At 43.4% G+C, this 19,181-nt stretch overlaps 1 protein-coding gene across 1 annotated transcript in view; it reads left to right on the forward strand.

The window, feature by feature from the left end:
• Positions 1-905: 905 nt before the first annotated feature.
• OSBPL11 (oxysterol binding protein like 11) overlaps positions 906-19,181 on the forward strand; it is a 70,311-nt gene continuing 52,035 nt past the window's right edge. The window contains exon 1 of the mRNA XM_061609019.1: positions 906-1,825. Within this exon, the coding sequence (XP_061465003.1) occupies positions 1,644-1,825 (182 nt within the window). The 5' untranslated portion in view covers positions 906-1,643. The remainder of the gene's footprint in view (positions 1,826-19,181) is intronic.

Genomic DNA, 19,181 nt, shown 5'->3' on the forward strand with positions numbered 1-19,181 from the left:
TGGCTTTGTCCTAGAGGGTAGCGTTAGGTCACCAAAATACTAGGGCAACATAAGAGTATAAACACCCTGATGCCCTCAGGATGTTTTCAACGGCAACTTCCATTCCTCGAATGCTCCAGAAAATATCCACTGGCTCTTTACACTTGTCTTTAAAATTGCAATTTTTTTTAATTGAACAGAATAAAACAAATTGAAGCTAAACTTCTTTTTAAAAAACATTGAAGTGGGTTCTGGTTCAGGAGAGTTTAGTGAAAATAAATCGGCTAGCCTTCGAAATGTCAGCCTCCACTGCTTATTGGGTTGTATCCAGTATTGAGAGGAATGGACCCACGTTATGGCCCTTAATTTTAACGCGTCTGCTCTGAATAGGACTAGAATGGATGTAACCCTTTGTTCGTTTTTCTGCAACAGCCGGAAAGTCGCAATAATGTGGCACAGACAGAAAATAATCTGAACTCTGACGTGCACAAGTGAAAATTCGGGACAATAGCTCTAAAAATTTTTTAAAAAAATCACCACACATTCCAGGGGCTGGCAAGAGTGGGAAGGGCGTGTTGGTGTACACAGCACCCTTGCTCGTAGTTTTCTTCCACAGACATAGAAGACAACTGTTTTAAATGTCTTTTTTATGTTTGGGATAGGTAGGTTTTTTAAATTATTATTATAGGTCAACATTTTATTTCTTTCCCTACTACTTTCTTTCATGTCAAGGTACCCTTTCCCTTAATAAAGATGGCGCCGCCAGCACCTCACTTTCTGTGGCAGAGAAAGGTGGAGAAACAGGGGCGAAGGCGGCAGGGAGGGGTTAAGCCTGACCCGGAAGGGGTGGAGGCGGCTCCGTCACTGCTGTTGGTCTCGGTTCATGCGGGCTGGGAGCTGTTGCTGGCTCTGGAAAACGGAGCCTGGTCGACCAGGGCTGTCTCTCCTTGCGCTCCAGACCCAACAGGAGAGGCGTAAGCAAGGCTGCTGGGTTGAGGAAGGGTGTTGGTGTTTCATGGTGAGGCCAGCCCCAGGCACCCTCTGGGTAGAGGGAAGGAAGCAAGGAAGGGTAAGGTGGGAGGAGAAGCAATCTAGAGGCTCCCCCTCTCATTCTCCTTTCGTCTTTAGCATCCCCCTCTGAGATTTCTCTCGGAGAAGTCTCCCTAGTTTCCCCCTGCCTAAATCTTTACATCTCTAAGTGGGTCATTGAGGTTGGGATATTCTTGCACGTCCGCTCCCTCGGTTTACGCACGCCTACTTGGATGGGGAGTGCCCGAACCCCACTTTCCAAACACAGCTGTTGTCCTTCTGATTCATTCGCTGGGGTTGAGCCTGGGGTGTGAATGATCTCCTTGCTCAAATCTCACTTCCTCGTTAAGAGCTTTTTCGTTTGTATCAAGGGAAATCTCCGTTCCCTTTCTCCGCTGTTTAACCTCCAATGTAAACTACTTTTTTTACCTCGTCCTCCAAAGTTTCTAATATATTTTTGCTCCACCTGGCCCTTCATGCCCCTTTCACAACAGTTCCACTTCAGAGTGATCCTAGTTTTCTGGGGTTAGTGACCGATTAAAAAACCGTTTTCCCCACATCCTTGTGACTCTACTGTTGCTGTTAACTTGTGCTCTTCCACCCTTGTGGGTGGGGGTGCCGTGATAGACTCTGCCATGCAAAGTGGGGAGCCTGTGTCAGCAGCTCCTGTAGTCTCAACAGCAATGAAAGTATCTGAGAGTGAAGGGAAGCTGGAGATCTTGATCCCAGCCCAGAATTGCACGAGCAAGAGCAGCATCAGCAGTGGTGGGATCAGCAGTAACAGAGGAGGAAGCGCTACCAAAAGCTGGCAGTATAGGTAAGAATTATTCAAAACAGTTTCCTTTTACCTAAGAGGTGTGTACTTCCAAAGCTATGTCACCCTGTGTGTGTTTTAAAATAGTGGCATTAAGTGGTCCACGAATGGTGAGGAAACAAATCCCCCTAAAGTAGAAATGATCAGACATGTTCTGCCTGCTTTTCTGTCTGCGCCTTCAGAATGTGAACAGGGATATGTAAGGTTGGAACGGCTTGGTGTAAGAGTGAAAATGGACCTATTATGATTGATTTTCACTTTATGCTGATGCGGCTCTTGTTGCATGTACATTAGTGTTTGCAGTGATAACACAGTAAATGTGAAGGGGGGATGCAAATTTCTAAATATGTTGGAATATTTAGCAGACTCATGCTGTGGAACTGCATTCTGCCATGTGTTTATCAATGCACTGATATGCTTTAAGGTATTTAATGCTATGTATGTGGCAAGTGAACACGTAGGAGTTCAGCAGGGCTGGTTCTAAAGGGCGGCCAGGTGGGGCACTGGCCCGAGGGCCCCTGGAGCTACAGGGGGCCCTCTGCTCTCTTTCTGCGATCAGTGGAAGCATCCGTAGACCGCCATCCCCCCGCTATCCCCCCGCTTTACCTGCCTTTCCGTTGTTTTTTGCGGCGCGCAGATTTGCCATCAATCAAGATGGCGGCCGAGGTTTCCTTAAGGGGCTGAAGCCTCTGCCGCCATCTTGGCTGATGGCACGCATACGTGCTACACGCGCGCATTGCTGCCATCAACAAAGATGGCGGCAGAGGCTTCAGCCCCTTAGGGAAACCTCGGCTGCCATCTTGATTGATGGCAAACCTGCACGCGCCGCAAAAAACAACGGAAAGGTAGGTGAAGCGGGGGGATAGCGGGGGGATGGCAGGCGGTGCGGAAGCTCCTGTCTTGCGGTCCACAGATGCTTAAGTTCCGCGGATCGCAGAAGGGAAGCACAGGGCCCAGGGCAGGCTGGTAACCAAGGGCCCCAGCATGCCTGGGGCTGGCCCTGAGGAGTTGTCTCTTCATGTTCTTCTTGCAAGAGCTGCAGAACATGTTACATATTTGGGTGCACACTTAAAAATATAAAAGACTAGCAACCTCATACCAGGTGTTGCTTGGCAGTTCTAAGAAACAAACAAAAAAATCACTGTAGTTTTGAAATCAGTGGTTAAAATCAGTGAAATTTTGAAAAGTTCAGTCCACCATCTTGAATAAAAATGGTGTCCAGCTGAATCCAAACATAGACAGAAACCTCCTTCTTGATCTCAGGATTCATGCAAAATTTTGTGATGATATCTTAAAAAGGGTCCAAATGCATAGGAAACAAACAACTTTCCAAAATATATGGTAATCACTTGTATTATACAAGCTTTCTCATCAGGGAGCCATGATGGGTTGCAGCTATACTTGATGGGTAAATAAGGTTTGCCCTTGTGTAGAATGTGAAATAGCCAGTATCTCCTTTAGCCTGTATTGATGTTTAGGCCCTGCAGTGTTTGGACTTCATGCTATTCTGTTACTGAAGAAAGATACTTTATATTTTGAATACCATAGGTGAGGTGCTACTGGAATATCTAGTTTTCTCTGAGAGTAATAGTGATTGCAGTTACACCAGCAGTTACGCCATACTATAGTGTGCACCCCATACCTCTGTTGTGCCTAAATTTAGCATATATTTATAGTACAATATTGCTGTAGCGTGAATGCAAAAAACGTTTTGTCAACATGTACCATGGTTTGCACTTACCTGTTAAGTATATGCATGGTGGCAAACCTGAATTTGCCTCAACATAATATGCTAAATGACTCTGACAGCTGTGCACAACAGCTATTTTATATATTTTATTCCATATATTACTATTCACTAATAGGCAAAAAACCTTGTGGTTTAAGAACATACCTATGTCCAACAGATATTTCTAGCAAACTTTAAAAAGCAGGGAAATTGGGCAGCTATAGTGAATGCATCAGGGGAGCAGGAGACCTGACCCCCGCTCTGATATTGTACTATCTTACAAATTTGTCAAAATGCAAACACAATTTGGATTTTCAAAGTCCAATCCACTTCCTTTGTAGCTTGGAATAATTTGGTAACATGTGCAGGGATGTGCATGGATGGGGAGGGGAGAGGAGAAAGGGCAGAGGTAGGGGAGGAATAGAGAGGGGAGGAGGGGAGAGGAGCAGGCATGAGGGAGAGGGGGGAGGAGGGCAGGTTTGATCATTTGCATGCTTACTGAGTTCAGTGGGATTTACTCCTGTGCAATCATGTTTAGCTGGGCTGGAGTGGGCAGGGGAGGAGGAAAGGGGATGAGGGGAGGAGGAAGGGAGAGGAGAGGGGAAGGAGGGGAAAGGCAGGTCTGATCATTTGCATGCTTATTGAGTTCAATGGGATTTACTCCTATGCAATCATGGTTAGGATAGGCAAAACTGACCATGAGGTAGGGGGAGGGGGAGAGGGGGAAGGAGGGGATTGGAAGGGGGTGGGGAGGGGAGGGAGGGGCAAAGGAAGGGGGAGGGAGGGGCAAAAGGGATGTGATGGGAGGGAGGAAGAGGGGAGGGCAGTTTTGATCATTTGCATGCTTTTTGAGTTCAGTGGGATTTATTCCTGTATAATCATGCCTAGGATAGGTGAAACTGACCTGGGGGAGGGGGAGGAGAGGAGATTGGGTGGATGGGCACTTGGCAGAGGGGAAGTCCTTCTCCTTTCCAAAAGGAAAACACTGTGAACAGTATCATTGTTTTTCAGCGTTTCCCCCACTTTTGTATTCTACAGCAGGCACATGTTGTCTCCCACCCAAATTTAAACCAAAGCTGTCCCTGGCCACATCCACACCAGACCTTTATTCCACTTTAGACGTCATGGTTCCCCCCAAAGAAGCCTGGGAAGTGTAGTTAGTGGAGGGTGCTGAGATTTGCTAGGAGAGGCCCTGTTCCCCTCACAGAGCTTCAATCAGAATGGCTGAGTGTTAAACCACTCTGGCTGCAGGAGCTCTGTCAGAAGAATAGAAGTCTCCTCTCAGCACCCTTCACAAAACTACACTTCCCAGGATTCTTTGGGGGAAGCCATGACTGTCTAAAGTGAAATAAATGGAGTGAGTGTGGCCCCATGTTTAGCCAAGCCAAGTAGTTGTGAATCTGGGTTTTAGAACACTGACAGTTGGTTCTTACTGAGCATGCCTGGGCTTATCATTTACTTTAATGTTAAATTTCTTAAATAATTAAAAATCAGTTAGGCATTTTTTAAACTTTTAACCTGTAGAAGATGCAGGTCAGAGTATGGGGCAAGGTCAGTAATCGGATTACAGGTACTCTGTGAACATGGCTGATTTTTAATTAAGTTCAACAAATCATGAGAACACTGACAGAAAAAAGTCCAAAAGGGGTCTGGGATTTTCCCACTCTTTTTATACTTTGAACTCTCAATTCTCTCTGACTGTTTTGTGTATTGCCATGAACAACCCATGAGGGTTGTTAAGCAGGTGTTTCTGAGTTCAGGACTATAAGTTTTGTAAGGTTTTGTTTTAAAATGCTTATGGGAAGCATCTGGGTATTTTCAATTTAACATTGTGGAATGTGAAAAATCCATGCTGGCTATAGTATACAGCCACTCTTGTGTCTTTATAATATGTCCTGTTCCTTAATGTAATAAAACACAAAATCAATACATATCATCCTTTCACTGCTTCACATTCAGATGATTTTTAATATTTATAACCAGCTAATTTCTATAATTTACTTAGGCTTTTCTCCCTTAGAAATAGATAACACTAAATGGCTGAAATTGCTTTAATTGGGTTGTAGGTCTGTCTGACTTATCAGTGGGGAAGGGCTCAGTGGTAGAGCATCTGCTTTGCATGGAAAGGGTCCCAGGTTCCATCTCCAACTAGGACTGAAACCCTGGAGAACCCCTGCCACTCAGTGTGAACAATGCTGAGCAAGATGGACCAGTGGTCTGACTTAGTAGAAAGAAAGTTTCCTAATCCTGTACATACGTCCCATCACTTCAGAAATCTCAGGATTGATTTCTGAATCCTAGGAGTTTATACCTCAAAGGCTGCAATCAAACACATGATTAGTAGGAAACAAATCCCACTGAATTCAGTAATTGTCTTTCACCTGTTGTACTGTTCCTTAAATATCTTGTCATTGTGTTTCCTTTTAAAGCAGTGGTGGGAAAGTACATGTAGGGTTTTTTTAAAAAAAAAAGATTCAGGGCATTGTTATACACCAAATGACTCTATCTACAGCATGCCACTTTAAATTATTATTTCTAATGTTACATCGTACTTTCTCCAGTTTAATTTACATTGCCAGAATGTTATTCTTGGAGCTACTAAAATTGTGCTTGAACGTGATAGATAATTTTGTACATGACAAATTGAAATTGGTGGCTTAGTACTTGTCATTAACTTGGTTCACAGAGAATGCTAAACAACAATCAATTGAATATGAAGCTATGAGGGGGAAATTGAAAGCATCCACTTTTATTTTAAACTAGCTGCAGTTTGTCGTTTGGTCCAAACCAGGGACTGTGGTTTTCACCATGGTTTGTTCAAACAAGTCAGGATCAGACACCAGTGTTTGATCTTGACTTGCTTGGACAAGCTATTGTTTAAACAAGAGGTAGCTAATATTTGACTCTCCAGTTTTGTTAGATTCTCATTCCCCACAGCCCCAGTCAGCATGGCCAATAATCAAGGACGATGGGAGTTTTACTCCTACAACAGCTGGAGGACCAAAGCTTATCCACCCCTGGTTTAAACTAACCACAGTTTGTACAGTTGGGACAAAGTGATCAACTTCCAGTTCCAGTTTAAAATGGAAGCAAATGCTTCCAGTCTTATCCTTGTCACACTGGAAGAGAAGAGTGGAAGAGGAAGATGCATGAGTCTGAGACTTACTAATCACGGTTTGTTTGAGCAAACAAAGCTATGATTGCCCACTTTGGAGGGGATTGTGTTTTGTTGCTTCCTTGCATGCTGGGGGAGGAGCATCTGTTCATGGTAAATCATTAACTATATACAATCAGCCTGGTTTAGGGCCAGCTGCTCTTGGATTCAGTCTTGGTCTCATCTGCTAGCTACAACTCTGTTATTTTGAGCCCCACCTCAGAGTTACACCGAACTCTTGTTCCAATTTTGTTAGTTTATACCGTTTTGGATGTTCACCTTCTTTGAAATATAACTTTTAAGATTTACACCAACTCTGAATCTAAATGCTGCCCTTTTGGACAAATGTTAGTCAGAAATTTTCTTTCATTGTCCAGTTTTGACTTTGAGCATCCCAGAGAGGAAAGCTGAGGGCGTTTAATTTAACTCTACAATGACAAAGGGAAAATCACTTGCAAAATAAGAAACAATCCATGCAAATAGACTACAAAACAGGTAACGTTTCTTAGAAATGACCATACACTGCAGGTCTAAGACTGCAATCACATACATGTCTACTCAGAAGTAAGCTCCATTGGGTTCAATGGGATTTACTCCCGGGTGTGTATTGGTTTGCAGCCTAAAGCCTCAAAAACCTAAGGTCGTACTAAACTAGTCAAACTTCCTTACTTGGATTACCTTCTTGACTGCAGCACTTTGGTTTCTTCGTAACCTCTGGGATTCTTTTTGTCATGTGCTAGAATAGTTGAAGGGATGAGAGAGGTGTGGTACTCATTTAATTTGGGCTGGGGTTAATTGACTATTTATTTTGTTTGTATGCAACTCATCATATAATCCCAGATTAGTCCAGCTACATATTTGACATTAGCTGCCATTAATATTTCATGCTCTGTTGTGGTGGTGATCTAGCTTTTTAAAATTGTACCTTGGTGTCACATGACAGCAAAGGGCAGGAGTGAGGGCTGCTCTTCATTTAGGAGCAGACACCACCTGTCCTGCATTTATAACCACAGCCACATTTAAAAACTAACTACATCGGGGTGAGGAACGTTTTCAGCCTGAGGCCCACATTCCCCGCTGGGCAACCTTCTGGGGGCCATGTGGTGGTAGAGGGAAGGGCCAGAGGCAAAAGCGGGCAGAGCAATGTATGAATTTTATCTTTGTGTAGTAGGGCTAGTTCACACACACGCTTCTCTGTCCAGGCGGTTGAGCGGGTGGTGGCAAAGCAGTTGCAAGCGTATTTGGAGGAAGCGGATTATCTGGATCCATTTCAGTCGGGCGTCAGGCCTGGACATGGGACTGAAACAGCCTTGGTTGCCTTGGTGGATGATAATTAGAGAGCGTTGGATAGGGGTGAATGCACCTTCCTCGTCCTCCTGAATCTCTCAGCAGCTTTTGATATCATTGACCACTGTATTCTTCTGGACCGCCTGGAGAGGTTAGGCATAGGGGGCACTGTACTGCAGTGGTTCCATTCCTTCCTCTCTGGTAGGCACCAAAGAGTAGCATTGGGGGATGAGGTTTCAGACCATTGGCCTCTCACTTGTGGGGTGCCACAGGGCTCCATCCTCTCCCCGATGCTATTTAACATCTATATAAAGCTGCTGGGGGCTATCATCAGGAGATTTGGGCTGCAGTGTCACCATTATACGGATGACACACAGCTCTCTCATTCAAATCTTCACTGAGGTTGGCTGTAGAAACCCTGTCCAAGTGCCTGAAGTCAGTGAGTGGCTGGATGGGAAGGAATAAGCTGAACCCTGACAAAACCGAGGTACTGTTCTTGGGAGACAAGGGAAGGTTAGGAGATTTGGACCTGGTGCTCAGTGGGGTACAATTGCCCCTGAGAGACCAGGTCCGCAGTCTAGAGGTCATTCTTGACTCCCAACTGTTCATGGAAACTCAGGTTTCGGCTGTGAGCCGGGCAGTGCTGTATCAACTCCATCTGATACGGAGGCTACACCCCTACCTTCCCAATAATCTGCTCCCATTGGTGGTACATCCCCTGGTCTCCTCTCGCCTAAACTACTGTAATGCGCTCTTTGTGGGGCTACCCTTGAAAACGGTCTGGAAGCTGCAACTGGTACAGAACGTGGCAGCGCGCATGATTAAAGGCAGCCGCCAGCGAGATCATATCACTCCAGTGCTAAAAGAGTTGCACTGGTTACCAGTTGCTTGCTGGGCCCAATTCAAGGTGTTGGTTTTGACCTTTAAATCCCTACACTGTTTCGGCCCAGTCTATCTGAAGGAGCGCCTCCAGCATCATCGGCGACGCCCAACAAGATCAGCCTCAAAAGACCTTCTCTCCATCCCATCAGCCAAAACAGCCAGAATAGTGAGGACTAGGGAGAGTGCTTTTTCAATTGTGGCCCCCACCCTGTGGAACTCCCTCCCAAATGATCTCCACCATGCCCCTTCTATGATGAGCTTCCGCCGGGCCTTGAAGACCTGGCTCTTCAGGCAGGCTTTTGTGGTGGGCTTGATTTTATTATCATTGTTTTCAGATTTTTAATGTCTAATGTATTTGTATATCTATTTTGTACGTCACCCAGAGTGGCTGGATAACCAGCCAGATGGGCGACTAATAAATTCAATAAATAAATAAACAGGCAAGCTGGAAGCATTATGAGAGTTTAAGGACATTTTTCAGCCTTACAAAAGCACTCAAGGAGGGTGTGAAGTGGGGCTGGTGAGGGGCGTGGTGCAGGAGGGTATGCAGCCTGGGGAGAATTCCAAGAGCCAATTAGAGAGGCCTGGAAGGCTGCCTTTGGCTCCTAGTCCTGAAGCTCCCCATCCCTGAACGAAATGTATGCTAATGTAATTTACTTATCCTTTTGTTACTTAAACAAGAAATTAGATTTTAGAATATAAATTAAAATGGTTCCAAAATTTCTCCAGGTATGGTGGGATGAGGAAAAGTGATGTTTGTCATGGGTATCTACATTTATACTAAAAAGTGGCCACATTGGTGAGAGCTTCTTACAGCTTTACCCAAGTATCCACTTGAAATGCTACAGAAACCTGTCAAATTATGTTGACCTGATATCACGGGTGGAGGGAGAAAACTGTGAATGTACTGCAGGCAATGACGGCTCTGCAGTACCATCGCTAAAAAGCCATTGTTTGTGCACAGCCCACAGCCTCTGTATTTCTAAGCTTTTTTCTCTGTACTGATAAGGTCTATACATTTATTTTAAAGAATGGACTATAGGAATTTGGGATTGGAGCTATACAGGTGTTATTTAAATTTATATACACAACATATGAGTGGGGAAATTGGAGGTGAGCCACTAGCTCCAATCCATTGTTATCCCTGTCACCCTCTTTGAGTTGCAGGGCACCTGTCTGGAGTATCACATCACTCTTCCAGTTTATGATTCCCATCAATGGACATTTAGAAGACAACAGGAGGCTCCCTGCTTCAGCCCAAAAACTCGTGGAGGGTGATAGGGGTTGAACTATTACAATTGTCTTCACTTTCCCCACTAACATGTACTGTTTTCAGATTTGCATGAATAGGGCTATTGTAATGTAGATTTCTAGCTTTTCTCTCCCCAGTGATACTGTAGCTATGTGGCTTATCCTGACAAACAGAGAAGACTTACCTGATCATATGTTGAAGCTAGCTGTACTGACCTGACAAAGAGATCTCTGAGCAACTGCGGTTCTTAAGGGAAATGGTGTAACTTGTAACTGAAAAGCAAAGTATAACACATTAAGTCTTGCAACTTAAAATGCTCATCGTGTTCTCTTTAGAGCAGTGGTTCCCAACCTTTATGAGTATGGGACCCCTTTGTAAGCTCAAAACATTTTGTGACACCCCCGACTAATTGTAATTTTAGTCTCTGTTAACTGAAAAAATGGTGCGTGACAAAATCACATCTCCAAATATCCCTTTCCATAAAAAGCTCCCTGCAGACAGGGAGGTGTTACTTTCTTTTCTTAATGCAAAGGTCCAATCAAATTGGGATCCCCTCCCCCCGACAGTCTGAAGATGTACAGTCCTGTTTTCCAACACCAGTGGGTTACAGTGTTGGGCTAAGATCCAGCTTCAAATCTCCACCTAGCCATGAAGCCCACTGGGTGGCCTTGGGCCAGACACAGTCTCTCAGCCTGGCCCGTCTTACAGGGCTGGTGTAAGGATAAAATGGAAGAGAGGGAACCATGTGCACCACTTTGAGCAACTTGGAGGAAAGGGGGATATAAATGCAATAATTATAATTAAATAAATACATTTCAGCTGCGATATGTGGACTCCAGCCTCAGCCAACCTGCTGAGCTTTTTAAAAATCATCATCATCCTCAAGAAGCAGCAATATGGTAGTGGTGGGGATGCTAGATTGTGAAGATAAAAGGGTGGATAGGTTGAGCAGGGGGGTTAGTGCTTTCAGGCCTTGGGATGATCATCAGAACAGATAACTTGGTTAGCATGCAGTTGGGGAATGAGCGTGGAGCAGAAGACAGATCAGCACACGCACACACACAAACACACCTGGCCCCTCCTGCAAGCATCTGCAGGTGTGCATGCATTTGGGCACGTGGGAGGGGGAACACCTTCAACTGCTGCAGCATATTGGAGAGAGAGGCGAGGGGGTGTGAAATGTAGGTGGAAGAAAGGCACTGGCACACACACTTAGCCTCAGAGATGGGGGGTGAGCAAGTCCCGAGCTTCCTTACTGGTCGTTGGCTCTGTCTGGGCCGACCGCGAGATCTGGGCGGACTTGCAAATAAGAATAATATTTAAAAGGAGGTGGCAGCGAGGCACGAATCAAGAAAGGCAGGCTGGCTGCCAGGAAGGAAGGGGAAAAGCAGCCTTTCGTTGCAGCCTTACTTCTTTTTGCTTCACAGAATGCCCTCTCCTCTCATTCTCAGTAAGGGAGTGGTCAGCAGCGGCAATGCAAGGAGATGGGAACTGGGAAAGTAATCCCCTCTTTTTGCCTGGTAGCACCTCTCTCAGCATTTTTTGGCATCTGCCATGTGTGATATAGGCAGATGCCTGCCCTTGGCGTGCCTGAAAAATGCTCTGGAGCTTCAGCAAAGTCCTCCCCTCTTGTTTGGAGCAAGGGGGACGTGTCATCTGCAGTGACAGTGGGAAGCAGACATCATTGCAGTAGTGAAGACTTTTTAAAAAAGAATAATAATTCATTTCTTTACTGTTCACGGCCCCCTCTGGATTACTTCATGGCCCCCAGGTTGGGAACCACTGCTTTAGAGAAATGTTATGGGACAAAAATGCTAAAGGAGTAGGAGCCAGAGGCTTTGGGGGCGTGGCTATAGCTCAGTTGTAGGGCATATGCTAGGATGGGGAAACTGTTTTCAGTTTGAGATCCACAATCCCTTTCAGGAGGCCACAGGTCAGTGGTGGGCAGAGGCAAAAACTGGTGGAGCAATGGCTGTGAGTCTTACCTTTGTTCAGTAGGTTGCATTCCAGTCATGCAAAAATCAGAAGTTTCTACATAGCCACCCAACTCTCCATCAAGATGAGTGGGAGACATTATCAGAGTTGAAGGACAAATTCCAGCCAGGCAAATGCACTTAAGGAAGGTGTAGAGCAGGGCCATGTGAGGACATGGTCTGCAGGAGTTCCAAGTCTGGATAAAGGGGCATGGAGGGCCACCTGAGGTTCCCCACCTTTGGCATATGCTTTCCATGCAGAAGACCCAGGTTTAATTCCTGCAGTGTTCAGATAGGTAAGGAAAAGACCTAAGGTAGCCACTGCCAGTCAATGTAAGCCCACTGATGGGGAATTTGTTGTGCTCCAGATGTTGTCTGACTCCACTCCCATCAGCCCCAGCCAGCAAGGCTAGTGATCAGAGATGATGGGGGTTGTAGTTCAGCAACATCTGGAGGGTCACAGTTTCCTGCCCCATGTGATAACAGCGCTGAGCTAGATGGACCCAGTAGTCTAACTCTGCTTATGTTCATGTGTCCCATTTAGGAGGTTCAAAATCCCTGTGCTATTGCAGTCTGAAAGTATGTAAGGCACCAGAAGTATGTATTCAAAACTTTATTTCTAATAAAATCTAAAACGCTACAGACAAAGAGCTCTCAGTTGTTTTTCCTTTTCAAAGTTGGCTGGACTGAAATTCTTGCTGTTGAAATGTTGGAGTTAACCTTGGAGGTGTGTGATAAACATAATTGCTATATGTGCTTCTGGAATATATCCATTGTAAAGCCCTTACTGAATTATGGCTACTTTGGATTTGTGGGTGATGTGATGGGTTCTATGTCAGCCTTTCAAACAGGTCTACAAAAGTTACTAGCTTGCATGCCCACAAATGCCTGTCTTAGCTGAAACCCATTGACAGCCAGAAAAAAAAGGATAGAGACTCTTTTAAGGTATTAAAGCTTCTGCAGGCTTTGGAGTACATGGGGAGAAAATAGAATTACCATCTATGATTGATTTCTATCCTATTTTATGTTGATATTTTAATTACAGAGTGTTTTAAAAACCCTAAAAGCCAGAAGGAAATGAATAGTACTGTAAATAAGTACAAATTTTAAAGATTAAAAACAGACAAGTGAAATTGGTATAAAATTAATAATAGCAACAGTATGCAAGAACCAGAAATTTTTTTGAAAACCTTGGAGAACAGAGAGCTAGTGGCTGGGAGAGGGTCTTTTCAGTGGTGACCCTTTCCTAACAGGCCAAGGAGACACCAACACTGCTATAATTTGGAAGACTGGTTAAAAGTATTGATGCCTCCTTGGCCTGTCAGGAAAGGGCCAGTAGTGACAAGGCTTTCTCTCCAGCCACCACCTGCCAGGCCTCATTGAGGATGGCCTCTGATGTAGATCTTAAATTCTAGAATAAAACGTCTTGGGTTGTTTTTAGCTAAGGGTAGGCTCATTGAAATTAATGAACCTAAGCTAGTTACGTCTATGCCCTTCAATAGGTCTATTCAACTGGTAGGATTAGCACTGGATATCACCCAATGGATTGTATTCAATGTAGTGCTAAGGCGAACATTCCATTAGTGCAAAGATTTTGCCTTTGTGAAACAGAACGTCCCCTCTCTTCTCTCTCGTGTGCCCCTAAATCTCTTCTCTTCCCCCCCCCATCCTTCACAACTGATTTGGGGATGGCATGGGGCGCACATGGGGAATGGAAAGTTCTGTTGCACTAGCGGTAATACATGTGCTGAAACTATTTGTTGAATACTGCCCAATGGGTTAGGTCAGGAGAGTTAAAGCACTTACAAATTTACTCATGCACAAAACCCCATAGAAATTTTAAGTTAAAGAATGAGGTTTAAGTTAAACATCATGGAAACAGTAAAAATGCTCTATCACACACATTGCTTGCTTGCAGCTTAGCATCCGTACTTTACCTAGGACTTTCAGTCCCAATCCTCTTCCTCTCTAGGCTAGGAGAACCCTGAATCTTGGGTCATTTCTGTTTCAATGTTTAATGTATCCTTTTAAATCCTAAATCCACTTGTAACTAGGTGGCCACTGTCTCCATAGTGTTATGTGTTTCCTCCACCTGTAGAGGAAGAGGATTGGGGCTGAAAGACCAAAGGGTGGGTACATGGCGGCTAAGTGGTAAGCAAGCCCAATATATGAGATTGTAGAAGATATTACCTGCTTACATAGTACGGAAGTTAAGACCAGATACCTTACAGTTTCCATGATTTTTGGCATCTGAGTGAATTTGTAACTGCTTTACTATTCACCTGAAAGGGTGTTAATTCTAGAATTTCCTAGATAACTGAATTACAGTGGTGGTGGTGAGGGATAAGGTGGGAAATTTTAACTTTACTGTAGCTCTATAATAGTATAACCAGTATGCCAAACAATGGTCTAAAATTGGATGTGGAAGATTCAAAATCCATGTTGAGAGCCATGAAACTCTCTGGCTGGCTTTGGACAAAATCCATCTCCAAGTATAACTTGTATCACAAACAATGCTGATAAACATAGTTAAAAATTCACAACACATTTGTATGTTCAGAAGATGTTAACCACAGCAGTAAAAAAGTATTTCATCCATTATTTCCTACATAGCGACTTGGCTTGAATAAGTTATTAATATATAAAGGGCTGGATGTAGACAAGGTTCAGCTTCTTTCTTTAGCTATCAAGATTCCTTTGAGTGGCATGTGCCCAGTCATTCTGTGCCCAGTCCCCCCACTCCTTTGCAAACCTATGAACGTTTTTCCTCTCACCCCCACCCCACCCAAGCTGCTTACATAACTCCCACTTCCACCCTGAGCTCCTACTGGAAGGAAGGGCAGGATATAAATCTTATAAATAAATAAACAAACAAATAAATATTACACATAGTCGCAACAAACATAGTAATTCCACAACCTGCTGCAGAGCTGTGATAAAGAATCCTTTAGTTTATATAGGAGGTTTCAACTTTCATATTAAAATAAATGTTCCCCTAGGACTGAAGTGAGAGCAACCCATAGAAATCAATGGAGAAACTCAGGATTTTAGCGTCGCTGTAATTTGGCACCAGCCTGTCCATTCTCAAACAAAAGGTAGCAGTAAAGAGAGGAAATAGTTCCCGCCCTTTCCTACTCAAGTCTTATTTAATATGAAAAATGTAATTGCTTGAAGCTCTGTAAGATTTTTTTTAAAACCTTCCAATGCAAATGCAGTCTGTTGTCCCCATATTGTAGGTTTGGAAGGGGACTGTGGCTGAGAAAGAAAGCTGCTTCTACAATGTAGTCTGATGCTAACAGTACAGGTCAGGGGTGCTGCTGAGGCTGGTATACAAAAGATCCCTCAGGTTGCAGCAAAAATTAGTCTAGTTCAGTTCTCCCCTCCCAGTCCAAATCCAGTGCTCAGTTGCGTGCAGGAGTTTTGTGCTCCAGTGATATGCATTCATAGAATCCTAAACTAGTAGAGTTGGAAGGGGCCTATAGGCCATCGAGTCCAACCCCCAGCTCAATGCAGAATTCAAATTAAAGTATATGCTATCAAGCTGCCTCATGAATGCTCCCAGTGTTGGAGAGCCCACTATCTCCCTGGGTAAATGGTTACATTGTCATACCACTCTAACAGTTAAGAAGTTTTTCCTGATGCTCAGTCGAAAGCTGGCTTCCTTTAACTTGAACTCCATGTCCTGCATTCTGGGACGATTGAGAAGAGATCCTGGCCCTCCTCTGTGTGAACAGCATTCAGACATGTACTTCTAAATGCTTAAAAACCAAAAAGTTAGAAAAAGGATTCGGCTAACCTTTTGTTTGAGTTTGAACATGCTGGTGGCCCAGTCACAGCTATGGTAACATCCTAGATTTCTCTCTCTCTTTCTTTATGGGCAGCTCTTACTTCCGCTCCAGTAGACAAGAAAAAAAGACTGTTGTAACCAGGGCTATGGAGTCGGTACACCAAACCTTCAACTCCAACTCCTCTATTTTTCTACTGTCCGACTCCGACTCCTTCATAAATGGCAAATGTATATTAACTAGTAATAACAAATTTACTGTAGTAAAATGGTAGCACAAGGCATTTCATCACCACCACGTGAATCATCAAGCTAGATTGATAGAACATAAAATATATTTATTTGATTAAAATTTCTGAACAAGAAAACTTTCCTAAATTCCTATGAAAGTTTTTATTTTGAAGCCGGAGTTGGTACATTTCTACAAACTCCAATTCCGACTCCACCCAAAATTGCTTCTGACTCCAACTCCACGACTCCGACTCCACAGCCCTACTTGTAACTAGAAAATTGCCCTGCCATAGTCTAGCAATTAAATCCATGCTATCTACTTGCCAGCTACCAGCTTCCCCCTCAATCTGGTGATGGCCACCTTTGTTTAAAGAAAAGGCTCCATCCAGAAGAATCAAATCAGGAACTGACTGTTACAACATGATTGACCTTCAACTGATTGACTTAAATGGAGAATTTTAGAACTAATATCTTCATAAAGACAAATGGATTTTCACAAAAAGAAGGTAGGGTAAGGCCTCCACAATTTTCTTGAATTTTGGATGCCTTTAAAGTGGCCAGGAAAAAACAGGTGTCTATGAGGGAGCAAAAAAAAGGTTAACAGCATTTCTTAAGAAGGGAAATGTCTATATCTCACCATCTTTTTAATGGATTTGTCTGAAACTTGGTTATATGGCACTCAATATGTAGATAGCCCATGCTAAATTTCAGCAGCTTGGATAAATATTTTGGATTTTATTAACATTATTAACATAAGCCAGTGTGGCGTAGTGGTTAGAGTGTTGGACTACGACCTGGGAGACCAGGGTTCGAATCCCCACACAGCCATGAAGCTCACTGGGTGACCTTGGGGCAGTCACTGCCTCTCAGCCTCAGAGGAAGGCAATGGTAAACCACCGCTGAATACCACTTACCATGAAAACCCTATTCATAGGGTCACCATAATTCAGAATTGACTTAAAGGCAGTCCATAACATTTAGAACATTCCAGTTTGCTAATAGTGAACGGCTGGTTGACCTATCTGATTTAACTGTGTAGACACTTTTATTGTGCCTTTATAATTTCAGGCAGTTCAGATGGAAGAAAATAGTCCTGTAAGTACCCTAGTCCCAAACTATTTAGGGCTTTAAAGGTTAAAACCAGCAACTCGGACTGAACTCAGAAACACACTTGGAAGCCAGTGAAGATCTTTTAGAACTATTATATGTTCAGAATTCATTTATTAAGAGATTTCTATACCTACCTTCAGCAAAAGTGGTCACAAGGCAGTTTACCCAGAAAATAAATGACATATACCAGTCAACAGATTGTCAGCTATATTCTAAAACAGTTGAAGTTTCTGAACTGGCAGCCCCATGTATAATGTGTTAACAGTTCTGTGTGTCACTGAGGAATGACAAAGGGAAGAAGGACAAGACATGTATAAAGGGTTCCTAAAATATTGTCCACTGGCTGGTTTTAAAATTGGCTATAAAACTCCCTGATTAAAGAAAAAACTATTCGGTCCTGATATTGAATCTTAGCAGCAATGCCATATAACCACTGATACTATCATTCTCTCTCCATTCTGTCACTTCACTGCATTTCAGGTTAGAACCTGTCCTGAGCCTGTGGTTCATATAGTTAAGAAATGTTTGTCAAAGCAGAGTGCTTCTGCTTTTCCCAGTATGACTGGTGAAAGTATCCATTTATAATTGTGCTAACTGAATGTTTAATGTGCAAATAAGAGTGGTTGTAACCATGACTACTGAGGAATATAACTGAGCATTTTATTTTATATATAAGGGTTTGGAGCCAGACTTTGCTGGGGGAGGGGAGTTGACTTTTGCCTATCCCTCCTCCTCCTTGTAGCCCCAAGAAGCTGCTCCAGAATTTTAAGGGTCAGAGTCCCTTCAACGAATGAAAGGAATATTTCTGTTTGTGCAAAGACAAATCTGGATAGAACCATAGATGTTTTTATGTTAGCATAACCCATACACTGGGATTGTATGTGGCTTGCTTGCTAGAGAAGGTTTGTGAAATCTCTTTTGGGGGTGGGGAGAGAATGGCACATCTTTATCTTGGCCTAGGGCCACCAGTTGTGGTCTTCTGCCATTGTTTTGAGCAACTGGTTGTTTGGGGAGAAAAAAGTAGGATACAGTATATGCCAACTTTTTTATCTGAGGGCATGAAATCGCTAGGTTGTAAGGAGTATGCAGGTAGTTTGACAAGTAAAATTGATTGTATGAGGATATGGAGACATTCTAAATGTTCGGTATCTATCAAATGTCAAGGATGTGGCTTCTCGAAAGGCCATGAGGTAATAGACCCCTGCATTGATGTCCCCTAGCAACTGGTATTCAGAGGTACACTGTCTCTCAACCTGGAGGTTCGATTGAGGTATAGACAATAACTGTTGTTAAGTCTATTGTTCATGAATTCATCTAAACTAGTGGCCATCACTGCATCTTGAGAGAGTGAATTCCAAAGGTTTATACACAATATATGAAGATGTACTTGCATCTATCTGTCCTGAATCTACTGCCCATCAATTACATTGAGTGCTCATGAGTTCTGGTGTTATGAATGATGGAGAAACATTTATATATCTCTCCATTTTCTCTATTTCATTAATCATTTGATAAATTCCTTAAATTTTCTTCTTTGCCCTGGCTTGTCTTTCCCCCCTAAACTAAACATTCCAAAACACTTTAGTTTTTCCTCATAGCAAAGCCATTTTGGTTGTCCTTTTTCAGCCCTATGTTATCTGTTTTTTGAGATGGGGTGACCACACTAGTATGTAGTATTCCAAATCTGACTGTGCCATAGATTTATATTGGGGCATTATGATACTGGGTGCTATATTTTCATTCTGTTTCCTAATAATCCCTCGATGAAAGTTGCTTCTTTCACTGCCCCATGGTTGATGTTTTCATTGAGTTGTCTATCCTAACCCACATATCTCTTTCCCAATAGAGTATACAGCCAGATCAGATCCCACTAGTCAGGGTAAATCTAAAAATGGGATTGTTTGCCCCATGGTGTATCACCTTACCCTTTTAATATTCCCAGGTTCCACTTGCTTGG

This window comes from Rhineura floridana, chromosome 2, assembly GCF_030035675.1.
Source record: "Rhineura floridana isolate rRhiFlo1 chromosome 2, rRhiFlo1.hap2, whole genome shotgun sequence".
In the NCBI taxonomy this organism is placed as follows: domain Eukaryota; kingdom Metazoa; phylum Chordata; class Lepidosauria; order Squamata; family Rhineuridae; genus Rhineura; species Rhineura floridana.